This window comes from Sapajus apella, unplaced genomic scaffold (genome assembly GCF_009761245.1).
Source record: "Sapajus apella isolate SASKATOON/1434 unplaced genomic scaffold, GSC_monkey_1.0 scaffold83, whole genome shotgun sequence".
Taxonomy (NCBI): Eukaryota; Metazoa; Chordata; class Mammalia; order Primates; family Cebidae; genus Sapajus; species Sapajus apella.
The window spans coordinates 6,457,561-6,470,193 of record NW_022437023.1 but is presented as its reverse complement, the minus strand read 5'-3'; the positions used below and the strand labels follow the sequence as shown (position 1 = coordinate 6,470,193).

At 36.5% G+C, this 12,633-nt stretch overlaps 1 protein-coding gene across 1 annotated transcript in view; it reads right to left on the bottom strand.

Annotated features, from left to right (window-relative positions):
- Positions 1-12,633, bottom strand: part of DNAH8 (dynein axonemal heavy chain 8) — a 353,446-nt gene that overhangs the window by 101,791 nt on the left and 239,022 nt on the right. Inside the window, exons 67-73 of the mRNA XM_032253336.1 lie at positions 11,803-11,979; positions 9,808-9,975; positions 9,066-9,281; positions 5,669-5,806; positions 4,416-4,543; positions 3,439-3,610; positions 1,200-1,355 (exon numbers count right to left, since the gene is read on the bottom strand). Of these exons, the coding sequence (XP_032109227.1) occupies positions 1,200-1,355; positions 3,439-3,610; positions 4,416-4,543; positions 5,669-5,806; positions 9,066-9,281; positions 9,808-9,975; positions 11,803-11,979 (1,155 nt within the window). The remainder of the gene's footprint in view (positions 1-1,199; positions 1,356-3,438; positions 3,611-4,415; positions 4,544-5,668; positions 5,807-9,065; positions 9,282-9,807; positions 9,976-11,802; positions 11,980-12,633) is intronic.

Sequence of the window (12,633 nt, the reverse complement as noted above, 5' to 3'; positions counted from 1 at the left end):
ACTGACATATTGTGTTCTGGAGTATTGATGAGGTAGGGTACTTAGGTATGCTTCCCAGCACTAGGCTGTATCCACTTGCATGAGAAGCACTGATCTCAGGAGGAAATCTTTCAATATTCCACCACTAAATATGATGTTTGTTATGGCTTTTTGTAAAAAGAAACTCTATCTGATTAAGGAAGATCCCTCCCAGTTTGCTGGAAATGTTATCATGAATGGGCATTGAATTTTACCAAGTGCTTTTTTTTTTTTTTTTTTTAACCTATCAAGATGACCACAAGATTTTCCTGGTTCTTTTTTTCCATAATGGTGACACACTTTGATTAATACACTTAAATTCAATAAATATCAGAATTCCTACTCAAAAAGAGCAGTGCAGAACATGTACAGATGAATAAAACTTGGCCAAAAAGGAGTTCATGGTACAGTAGAAGTAAAAGATAAATGTGCAAAGGACAGCAATTTAAGACAGATTCGAAGTCCACAACAGAAGTGCAAACAAGACATTGTGAGGATTCAGAACAGGCTATATTGAGCTGGGCACACAGAAAAATCTTGATGGAGGTAGTGGTGGATGTGGACTTTGAAGAATAACTGAGATTTTTATCTGGGATATAAGTGGAGGTTGGAGAAAGACATTTGGTTAGCAGAAATAGTATAAGCAAGTAGGTTAACTCTGGGAACACTGAATATCCCACCTTGGTAGTTGAATTAAAATATTAATAATAACAGAATCCCTAAGGGAATCAGGAATGTTAGAGTCCTGCCCTTGTCTACTCCTACCTTAAAATTAACACCTTATTAGATGCCAGCCCCAAAAACAGACTCAGTAAGCTACACAGCACCAAGACCCTGAGCAAGGTTGACATGAATGCTCTTGAACTGAGGGATCTCAATATTCTGTTTGCCACTTTCTGATAAGCTCAAACCCAAAGCCCAGAACAAAAGCCACATTCAAATTTAGCAAAAGCAATGGTCTCAGGGAAGTGTACAAAGAGAGGGGGAGGGAGGATCCAAAGAGAGTACAAAAGAGAAAAGAATCAGAGCTGTCACCCCAAATTGCTGTTACAAAACTCAAGAGTGTGAATTAGCAAACATTTGTCATGGAGATGACAACTTTATGACTGCAGATTCAACTGAAATTTTGAAAAAGTTTCATGATTTCAAGATTATTTTCCCATGCACCAAATGCTACATACCTGCAAATCATTTTCTTTTTCCTTTGATTTAATCCAAGTTTTGCCTTGAGTTTGTGGGTCTATGAGGAGTGGGTATCTGGTGGCCTTTGTCACAATAATGCCATTCTGAATTGAGAGATCATCTCCTGGTAATCCCTGCAGCCCCCACTCACCAATCTGAACAACAGGAAATTAATATCACCATTCAAAGGGGAACAGGAATGCTCTCAATAATTAAAAGTACCGTAAAGTAAAATAATTTAAAATTTGGACTTTTTTCCCTTTGAGACTATGCAACTTGTACTTTGAAAAAAGCAAACTTGTAAATGTGAACCCAATAACATTCACTTAAAAAAAAAATTTATAATGTAATGAATACCTTCTATAATGACCTAAGACAAGGTTTATCCCTTTACATTGTATTTTCATACATAGGGGAAACATAGTAAATTGATTGCATATTAAACCTGATTTGGAGTTAATGGACATATTAAATATAATGAGATGTCAGAGAAGAAGATAAGTCCCAAGCAATTAGCTCCCGATTGCTTCCCTTTCCTGCCCTTTAGTTCTGCCTACCTGGTGTATGGGTAATTGCATAATTGGAGATAAATTAGATGAGTTATTATATTGGCAAGAGCTCATCAATGACACTTTTGTGAATATTTCCATCTGCAAATTTAGCGTGGATTGCCAGCCTCCTGCCACGTGATCAATAAAATCACCAGGACAGGTGCAATGGTTCATGTCTATAATCCCAGAATTTTGGGAGGCCTGGGGGTTCACCTGAGCCCAGGAATTTAAGGCTGCAGTGAGCTATGATCATACCACTGCACTCCAGTCTGGGCTACAGAGTAAGACTTTGCCTCTAAAATAAAATAAAATAAAATAAAATAAAATAAAATAAAATAAAAATCAGAGATCCAATGAACCAACCAGACTCCACCTTTGTTAAATTATCCCAGTACCTCCAAAGGCCATGATTAATAAAGAATATTCTGGCCCACTTTGCTTCACCAGTGCCCAGTGAGGATGAATTCAACGATGTTTGAATTGGAAAAGATTAGTTTTTAACTTTTAAATACAGATAACATGAAATTAATAGCCTGGCATCCCCTAAGGAAACAGCAACTGGAGAGCAGATTTGCAAATCAGAAAAGGAACTCATGAATGCAAATTGCCTGGAAAGCATTTATTACCACAGAAGCTCTGCAAGATATACTGGAAATTGACAGTGGCATCAAATTCCCAGCAAGGAAGGTTAGTATGAAAGGACTTGCTATTATTTAGGGTCAACAGAACATGCTATTGTGTCATTAGACACTAAAAAAGACAGCAAACAAAAATAAGGTTAATACAAGCATAGATCATGCCTACATTTGCCTAAATGTTTGAAAGAGAGTATGACTTCACAAGAGTGGTGTAAATAATGAAGAGTTATAAGAAGAGCCCAGCATTAGCAAGCCTATAACTCTCAAATGATCTTTCAGTTCATAGCTGTTAAGAAATGCTGAGTGTATGATTGCTGAGAAATGCTGAGTGTTTGATAAAATATATTGTGTGCTAAGAATAGTGACAAGGAAAACCTAGCCACCACCCCCCCCACCACCCCCACAAGTAGAAAACTACTTAGGGCGTTCTAAAGTGGCTGGGACAATACATAAATATCATACACTGGTTAAAACAATTCTTTAAGCGCAGGACATCTGAGCCTGCCCCCGTGGCTTCCTCATGAAGAATACTTTTTAATCTGTCTGTGATCAGTGGTAAGCAGGCACCAGTTGCCTACTTGGTATGTTTTTGTGTTATGAGAAAATACCAAACATCTGTTTGTTAATAATCAGAACCTGTTCAGAGAGAATAAATGTGTGAGTCAGAGTCTGCTTGAGGCTTTCAGCCTGGAATGCTGTCAGCATCCTGAGGCTCTCAGCTTGGAAGGCTGTTGGTCCCCTGGTTTGCTGTTCTATCTGGGTGTCTGCTACTTAATTCCTTCAGTGCTGCCTGGGTGGGGATCTCTATGGCCAAGCTGGTTCTCGGTACACAGCAATGCAATTGGTCTTAATCTGGAAGCAAGATTACTTAAAACGCAAAGGAACGTTTATACCACAAAGAAAATTCTTTTTTAAAAACTCTCAAGCACTTTCAAAACAATCTTTCCAGTTAAATGAAAAAAGAAAAACTTAGGTGAACCTGGGCTTCTTAGTAAGTAGGAAATAAAGTGAGATTGAAATTCAAATATTATGGGGAAGGTAAAACTTACAGTTGGAGGATCCACCAACATTGAAATAAGATTCAGGTTTTCTGTGAAAGGAATTTTCCGTGCTCTCAACTCCATCTCCCACTGATCTTTAAGCAAATAGTTCCTAAATATCTGATTGAAAGGACCAAGGTAGGAAAGGAATCCCGTGCACAGCAGAATATCACCTACAAGTCTGTAAAGAAAAAACACAAAGTGAGTCACCTGACATGTTTTAAGCTCTTCCATTAAGTCGTTTGAGAGGTCACAGTGCAGTTTTGCTTTCTTACTGGGTGAAATCCTTCTTTGCCCCTGCGTAATGCTTGGTTGCCAGGCATGGAAAAGACCCATGCAAAGTGGAGCCCAAAAACCGAAAAGTGGGTGGGAGTGGTCACATGTGGGGTGGTCAGGAAGCAAGAAAGAAGGTGTCCTCCTGAAGCCTACAGGTCTTGAGCCTTGGTACTGTGAGAGAAGTATCTTCCCCTCATCCTGTGCCTTGGACTTGTTCAGATTTCAGTCTTGTGTTAAACCACTTTTTCCTCCTCCTCCCTTTTTATTTATTTATTTTGCCATTTTCTTGCTCCTCTCTCGTTCCCCTCTCTGTTTTCTAAGGACACCAACAGATACCAGCAGAAGTTAGCCTTGCATTTAAGACAAACCACTGATCCACACTTTCAAAATCATTGAGGTGAAGCATAGAGAACTGGAGTGAGCATCTAGATGACTCTGGCAAATCCAAACAATATCAAAAGCACTCTCATACCGAAAACCCACAATGCTGAGCCACAGATGAGATGTAAAATATTTCACAAAATTTTCTTCACTCTCTAGAGTATTTCACATGAGAGTGCATGTTTTAAGTTGTAAGCACTGTCATAAATGATGGGATTCAGAGATGAACATATGGAAACGAAGGAGAAAGCATTTAACCATGGAAATGGACTTTACGGTCTCTAATGTCACAAAGAAAGAGTGATTATGAAGAAGACCCAAATTCCCACCTATTAATCTGAGCTTTGAATTCTTTACTTTGCTGGGTCCATCGGACTTTTTCTCCACTCAGGCCATCAATAAGAGTGGAAGCTGCCTGCATCTTTTTCCGGCACATATCAGCATCATTAAGCAAATCCTGCAGCCATAATGGGAGAATGTCTCAAAAAATCTTTTTAAGTGCTTAACACAAATATCCATTTTATTCACACATAAAAATACATGGGGGAATTTCTTAATTTGCAAAATAATCTAAAAATACAGTGTGCATGAAACTTCACATATTAAATGTTGATCATTCATAGTATCATGATTTTACCTCGTGAAATTTCAAGGAAAGCAATTTTGTAAGACATAATCCAAATCATATAATTTATCTTTTAATCAGATACATTAAAACAGTATTTCTATTGAATGTTTTCAAAACAGAATCAAATCAATAAGATTTGCCATTTCGATATCTTGGATTCAATAATAAACCTGAGTTCTTTTGCCATTTACAAAGTATTTTCTCCTGGAAAAATCCCAGACAACAGTAGCAAGCAGCAGCCGGCTTGTACCAACACGTAAGAGCCAATTGTTAAATTTTTAGAGTATTTGTGAGCTGGTGTTAAACACAGGCTTTATTAAAAATTAAACTAAGCTTACAATTAAGTTATATTAAAAGCAAAGGTAATAAGTAACAAAAGATTACTTCCTGATTATTCATATGTTAATATTCTCTATGCTCTTGAGGTTAAATCCGTTGTATCTGCATGGTGGAAATAGTATACAATGGTGTGTCGCCATGCACCTTCTCCCAAATTTGTGCTCAGTGGCATTACATTGGTAGTTTAAAATTGCCAGTGATGAAAGCATTTACACCACAGAAATCAGACAATATTACAAATCCAGGCTTTCCTCTCCCTATATGGCACGCTAGATTATTGAACATTTACCAGACCACCACTGCTTACAACCTAACTCAAGAGGTCATATTAGGATTCCCATTTTACAGACAGAGCTAGGAAGATTGCCCCAAACCACACAATTAACAAACGTCTGTGCTGGATCTTAATCTCAGTTTTCTAACCCTCAAATCAGTGACAGTACAACTTGAGCAGTGAAAACACAATAAAGAATTTTTAGCGCCAAAGATCCAGAACAGGTAAGCATATCGGCCAACGTTTTTTCATTATAACCATTTACCTCATTTCTAAATATAGCACGTACTTGTGTAAAGTTTCAGTACATTGTTTGGGGAATATTGTATATGTAATCTCACCATTTTCTCATTCATTGCTGCATCAAATTTTGCCTGTACTTTATCCAGCTCAGCTTGTTTCTCATCCAGCAGGGCTTGTGCCTTCCCTAACTCAGCATTAGCAACTGCTAACCGGCCTTCCTGCTTGGCCAGGTTTGCCTAAAAAGAAGATGTGGTTACTGTACTAGCTGCACGAAACAGTCATGATTGTAATTGGCAGATAACCCGAATTACATAACTTCTGCACTAGATGGGACTTTCAAGCTCATCTGTTTCAGTTTCGAGCTCATCTGTTTCCAGCCTTCAGCTGGGAAAGCAGGGCGTCTTGGAGATTATTTCATTATTTTTAAATGTTTAATTACTGGCCAGGTGCGGTGGCTTACGCCTGTAATCCCAGAACTTTGGGAGGTTAAGGATCACTTCAGCCCAGTTCAAGACCAGCCTGGGCAAAATAATGAGATTTTGTTTCTACAAAAAAATGTAAAAATTAGCTGGGGGTGGTGGCATGCACCTGTAGTCCAAGCTGCTCTGTAGGCTGAAGCAGAAGGATCGCTTGAGCTCTAGAGGTCGAGGCTTCAGTGAGCTGTGATCATAACACTGCACTCCAGCCTGGGTGACAGAGTGAAACTCCGTCTCAAAAAAGTTTTTTTAAATTATTAATGCTCAATAAGAAAACATGGAAAATGCAGCAATGTATAGGAGGGAGAACAAAAGTTACCCTGATTTTACTCAGATATAACCTGTGAATATTGTGTTAGGAAGTTGATAATTGGCATTTTGATATTTTTCATTTCATTTCATTTCAAGAAGTTCCCGTGTCCTTCACTATTTTTTCATGAACACTAATTGTGTGACTACCTGATATTCTACATGTTGAATGTATCATAATTAACCTTTTTCCTGCTTGTATACATTTCTCCACCCCCCCCCCATTTTTAATTATTGCAAATAGTGTTATGATAAATACTATTGGATATGTAAACATTGAAAGATTCTTCGACGCAAAATTACTGTAACAGTAGTTTCTCATATTTTTCTAAGTTCTACAACATGATAATGATCTGTGTCTTGTAAATTTCAAATAATCAGTAATCTAGACCCAAAGCCCCCCTGGGGTAGAAGTTCTTTGATACCTTTCTTATTTTCTTTCTTAATGTTCATTTGAATTTAGCTCCTTTTCCAAGAAAACTTTTATTCATTTAGATTTTCTAATATATTGACATATAACTATGTAATATTTGCAGCCTGGCACAATGGCTCACAGCTGTAATCCTGGTACTTTGGGAGACCAAAATAGGAGTATTGCTTACACCCAGGAATTCAAGGCTACAGTAAGACATGATTGCATCACTGCACTCCGACCTGGGGGACAGAGTGAAATCCTGTCTCCTAAAAAAAATGCTTTGTAATTATTTAAATCTTCACATCTAGAATTCTATGAGTTTATCTTTCTATTTTCATTTGTTTTTATTTTCTTCTTGATTAGATTTTCCAGGAAAATTTCTTAGAGTTTGTTTTTTGTTGTTGTTGTTTTGTTTTGTTTGCAAAGCGTAGGTTCTTAGATTTGCTCATTAATTCTGCTGCTTTTCTCTTTCCTAATTTTTAATGTTATTTTTATTAGCTCTATTCTGTTTTCCTTAAATTTTGTGTGTATGTATGCTTATAAGTGAGTATATACTTTAACTCTTAAGTGTACTGTTTAGTTTCTTTGATCCATTTGAGGGCCAAGAATGTACCATTTTGTCCATATCATGAAAGCTTTGGTAACTAGCTTATTTTCATCATTTTCTAATTAGGAACGACGGACTTCTTTTTCATGTAAACTTTCCAATATTATTGCTTATAATCAGAGAATGAGGCCGCAGGATTTTTTTTCTTTTTTATTTTTTTTGCTTTTGGGAATTTAATCAAGGTTTTTTTTGGCATTGAATTTAATCAATTTTTGTAAATGTTTCTTGTACTCAAGAAATAACTTCATATTCTTTGTTTACACTGAAGAAAGTCCAATGTAGTTATTCAACCTGAAAAATAATATCATGTAAAATTTCTATATAATTATTAATTTATGCCTACTGAGGACTGGCTCTATAATTTACAGGACCCAGTACAAAACAAAAATGTGGGACCCCTTGTTAAAAAAATTATTAAGAATCTGAGGAGGGCAACAGCAGAGCATTAACACAAGACCCTGTGTGCACACCCAAGAAGCTGCCCCATGCCTACCGGGGTAGCCACAATCTCAAATTACAATATTCTTTTTGTTAATTTGACAGTGTGTGCCACAATCTCAAATTACAAATATTTTTTTGTTAATTTCAACTGAAAATACTAACGGGTTTGGTTTGTATAATTTGATACTACCTTATTTATTGCATGACACATAATTTTAATTAAGTCTTCACTATGAATCATAATTTTTATCAATAAAGAATAGTCCTACTCTAATGCGGGTGTATGTTTTCTTTTTCTTAAATTCTACATTTACTGTAAGATTCCTCCCTTAGAATCTTTTTGAGTGTGTTTTCTATATTTTTCCTATCATTTCTGTTTGTTAAAACTTTGTATTTTAAATTGATTTTCTATTTTTCTCAAAGTTTCTCATGCACAGATTTTAAAGAGGCAGCCATTTCTCTAAGTCTTATTATGAAAAACAGTAACCTCCTGCCCACCTGCTCATCATTATCCAATCCACAGAGCAACCACTTATATACTTTTAGCTTTGTGGGGGTGGGGGATTGGGATGGGTCCCTGGAGGCAGTGTATATCTGAGTAATACATTTCACGAATCCTTGCACTCCTAAGAATATCATTCTGTTCCCTCATACATGAAGATCAGCTTTCCCCATTACTGAATGCTTGGACCTCAGCATTTTCCTCCTCAAAACTCTGCATATGTTTTTTTCATTATCTTCTAGTATTTAGGGTTGTGGGAAATCTGCAACATCTTATTTTGTTCTTTGTAAACAACCTTTTAGGTTTTCTTTGATTGTTTCTTAGATTGCATGTAAGGTTCTCTTTCTGTCTTTGAAATTTAAAACATTTCTAGGTGTCGAACCTAGTTTTTATAAATTTTGTTTGAAATACAGTAATCAAATTCAACCTCCAAACCTAATCTCCAAACTTCAAAAAGATGGCAAGTTTTTCTTCTTATGACAGTTTGATTATTATTCCCAAGAAATTCATTTCCTGTGTAAGTTAACACATTGGTTTCAGTTGCTTGTCTGCATTGTCAAGAAACATGTAACAGATACAAAAAAGAAGGAGAAACTTTGAAAGGACATAGAGAAAAAAGAAAAATTTGGTAACAGGGACATCTACCTTTATTGGTCTAAACTATGCATTGTCTTTTAATAGCAGTAATACTGATGATTGATTTTATGAAACATTGATTTACTGGGAGAAGGAGGGAAACTTTTACCTTCAGAGGCAACACTTCTCTATTGATGCCATAAAATATTGCCATCGCAAGTGTCCAAGACAGGAGACCAGCCACATTCCCACAGACTTTTTTGGCACTTTCAAAAGTATAATCATCCATATTAAAATATGGCTGTAGTAACTCAACAGTCTCTTCATTTATAGTGTCTTTAGGGAACTGCTGAAGGTTCCACAGGAATCCTGTTGCACTCATCAACTGAAAAATAGTATTATAACCTGTAAGTTCTGGCAGAAAATAAACACTTTCTTCTAAATATGTACTTCTAAATTGAATTTTCTCAAAGAAGTACATTCGATTTGCTCTAAATATACAAATTGAGACTATTGACAGTAGCCAGCCTAAATCTGTAAATCACAAATTGTCTTCTGGATTCCATGTGGAAAGAGTAAAGAAGAAAAGCTATGCAGTTTTCTTTCTGGTAAGTGCATCTGAATGCCACCAACCACACAGGCCTCTTTTTGAAGACTGGGCTGGGTTGACTCCAAGGCTGTGCCCATACAAGCCACTGATTCTGGAAAGATTTCATGAAAAGAAGGCATTCGGCTTTAACATCTATCCCTCTTTACATTTCAGGTGAAACAGTGTAAGACAAACTTTTCAATACACAACGATCAATTATTGTCTGCCAGTTTGGTCTATATGAAGCAGATTGATATGAGCTGGTCTATATGAGCTGGTCTACATGCAGCTCATAGGATTTACAAAGACGGATTTTACTTACCTTCAATGACTCTCCCCATGATGGCTTGCAGCAAGGTTTTTCTGGATCCATAGTAACAGGGTCAATTTTCTTTTGAAATAGCAACAGAACACAGTCCATGATTCTCATAATAAGATGTGGTGGTTTTGCAAGTTTCCTGACTGTGGCAATATCATTTGGCTTGATAGTCTGTATTTGGGATCAGGAATTAATACTTTTTTTGTTGAATGGTATTAATAGTTATATGGAAATCTAGTACTTTTAAATAATTAAGGTAGAAAACTTTAAAACATATTTTCTCCCAGTTCCAAGATTTTTGCTTAGTGGCTCTTTCATAGTTATTTTGGTATTTTTGTTTGTCTGTTTGTTTGTATGTATTCTTTTTTTCCCCATTGCTCCCAACAAATTGGTTTAAATTATCACTGCTAGGTACTGCCATCGCAGACCTCTGTTAATAAGTCCCATTGATATGTAACATTTAGATAACTTGCATCTTCAAAGCCAAGGGTCTATATTATGTGCAGATATGGAGAGAGGATACAAAGCCCTGAATATCAGAAACCTCACATTCAGCCTTCATTTCAAGGGCTTCCCTGTCTCTGGCAGGGGAGGAATTAGAAGGAGACATGAGAAGTTACTATAATATATGGCTCACAAAAATATTTTTGAAAGTTTCTATCCACGAGCTGGGTTTGGATTAAGACACTGCCTGACCATCAAGGCAAAGTCTGGGAGACCATATGATCAATAACCTGTTCTAAGTCTCCTTTGATTCGATGATCTCTCCCTTTTGTACATTATAGTAAGACCCATAAAGGAAGTAGGGGTGCAGAATATGTCCTGGTCATTGTGAAAATTTTATTAAATGATTATCATAGATTTATTCATTCATTTAACAGTTGCAGGCATTCTCCCATATAAAACAAAACAAAGAAATACAGTCTTGTCCTCATAACTCCTAAAAATGGCAAAGAAAATACAATTACTCTACCTAAAGATTTCTGCCATGACAGAAGCATGTGAGTGACGGGAAAACAAAGGAAGGCCTAGAAGAACTGAAAAGTTTCTGGGAGGAGTGAGGTCTGGGCCCAGATTTGAAGAATGACTCTAGGCAATGAAAGTTAGGAAAAGCATTCTTGGCAGAGGAGGAGGCATGTTTAAAGGTAACAGACCCTGACCATTCTTCCAGAATCTTATACATGTTTCTGTATGACTGGATCACATTGTGTTTAGGGACAAAATGATAAGTGACCAAGTTCAAGAGATAGTCAGGAGCCAGGTCATCAACAGGAACAGAAGCACTAATATTTGTTGAGCACTCTCTATGTACCTAGCATTTTATATTAATTAGTTTTAATGCTCACATTTGTTCTTTAATGATCAATGAGAAATTATAATCCTCATAGAAACTCAAGAAAGTTAATATACTCCAGATCATATACATGTGTACCTACATACGTATATGTGTGTGTATTAGCAGTATGTATATATAAATGCGTATATATGTGTGTATATATCCATACATATGTATACATGCACATATGTGTGTGTATGTGTGTGTGTTATACATAGAGGTGAATGGCGGGTCTGCCTGCCTCCAAAGCTGTGCTCCTTTTGACTCACAGCTGTGGATGTATAACTCAGGACTTTATCCTAAGAGCAGTGGGAGCCACAGGAAGATTTTTAAAGGGGTCATGACATAATCTGGAAGGGATGCTGGAGAAACTGAGCAGGCTCTCTATGTAATCTGAATTTCTCATATTTTAGGCCATTAACAACTAGCATTATTTCTCAGTTTTCAGGAAGGCTAATTTGTGGGATGAAAATAATGTAAGAGGTGAGGACTTTAAAAAATTTTAGAACTTAGAAAACTGAATGAATTGACACATTTGTTTCCAGACTTAGATTATCAATCGCATTAAGAATTCAATTCAGTTTTCTGGTTATTTAATTTCATATAATGAAACACAATGCCTTCTAGACGCGTGTTGGAAAGGATAACAATCCACTGCTCACATTCAGGGCTGCTTCTGCTTCTTCCAATGCAGGTTTAGCTGCCTCGAGTTTGCTCTCAGCTTTTACTTTTTCACTATCAATTTCATCCACAATTTTTTGGGCTTTGTCTTTTACCTCCTGTACTTCATTTTTAATTTTGGCTGAAGCCTGAGCGCTTACTGTGACTTCTGCTAATACCTGTTAAGTTGAAGAAACATATGAAAGCAAATAGAAACCTTTCAAGCATGTATAGATATGAATAGTGAGAGAATATTTATTCAATATAATAGAAAACACAAATAAGAACAAATTTATTTCCCATCTAAGTTGTCTCTATTTTAAGGTGTATTAAAGTAAATTCCTTTGAGCAGTTCCTTGCAGTCTTCCATTTTCTAAGCTTTCCTTAGGCTTAGAATATATAAATAAGTATTTAAAACTTTCAGAAGAAATAGTATTTCCACTCTACAAATTTCTAGAAAATTAAAACAGTTCGAGTAAGTATAATAGAATAAGGGCAAAAAAAACCATATTAAGCCTTGTGTAATAACAATAAAAGTAGCTAATGTTTATTGAGTGCTTACCATATGCGTTAGGACTATGCTTAAGTGCCTCCCCTATGTTAGCTTACTCATTTCAGTAACTGGCTAAGGATCAAGACTTAAGTATCTATTCTTAAGTGACTCTTGGTGACTGGAAGCTGAAAGTCTGAGATTGGAAGGTTGTATAATAGATTTAAAAAAAAAAAAAGCAGTACACATATATCCCTGTCTCCTTGAGAGGACTATGATTTCTGTCCCTCCCTTCCTTCCTTCCTTCCTTCCTTCCTTCCTTCCTTCCTTCCTTCCTTCCTTC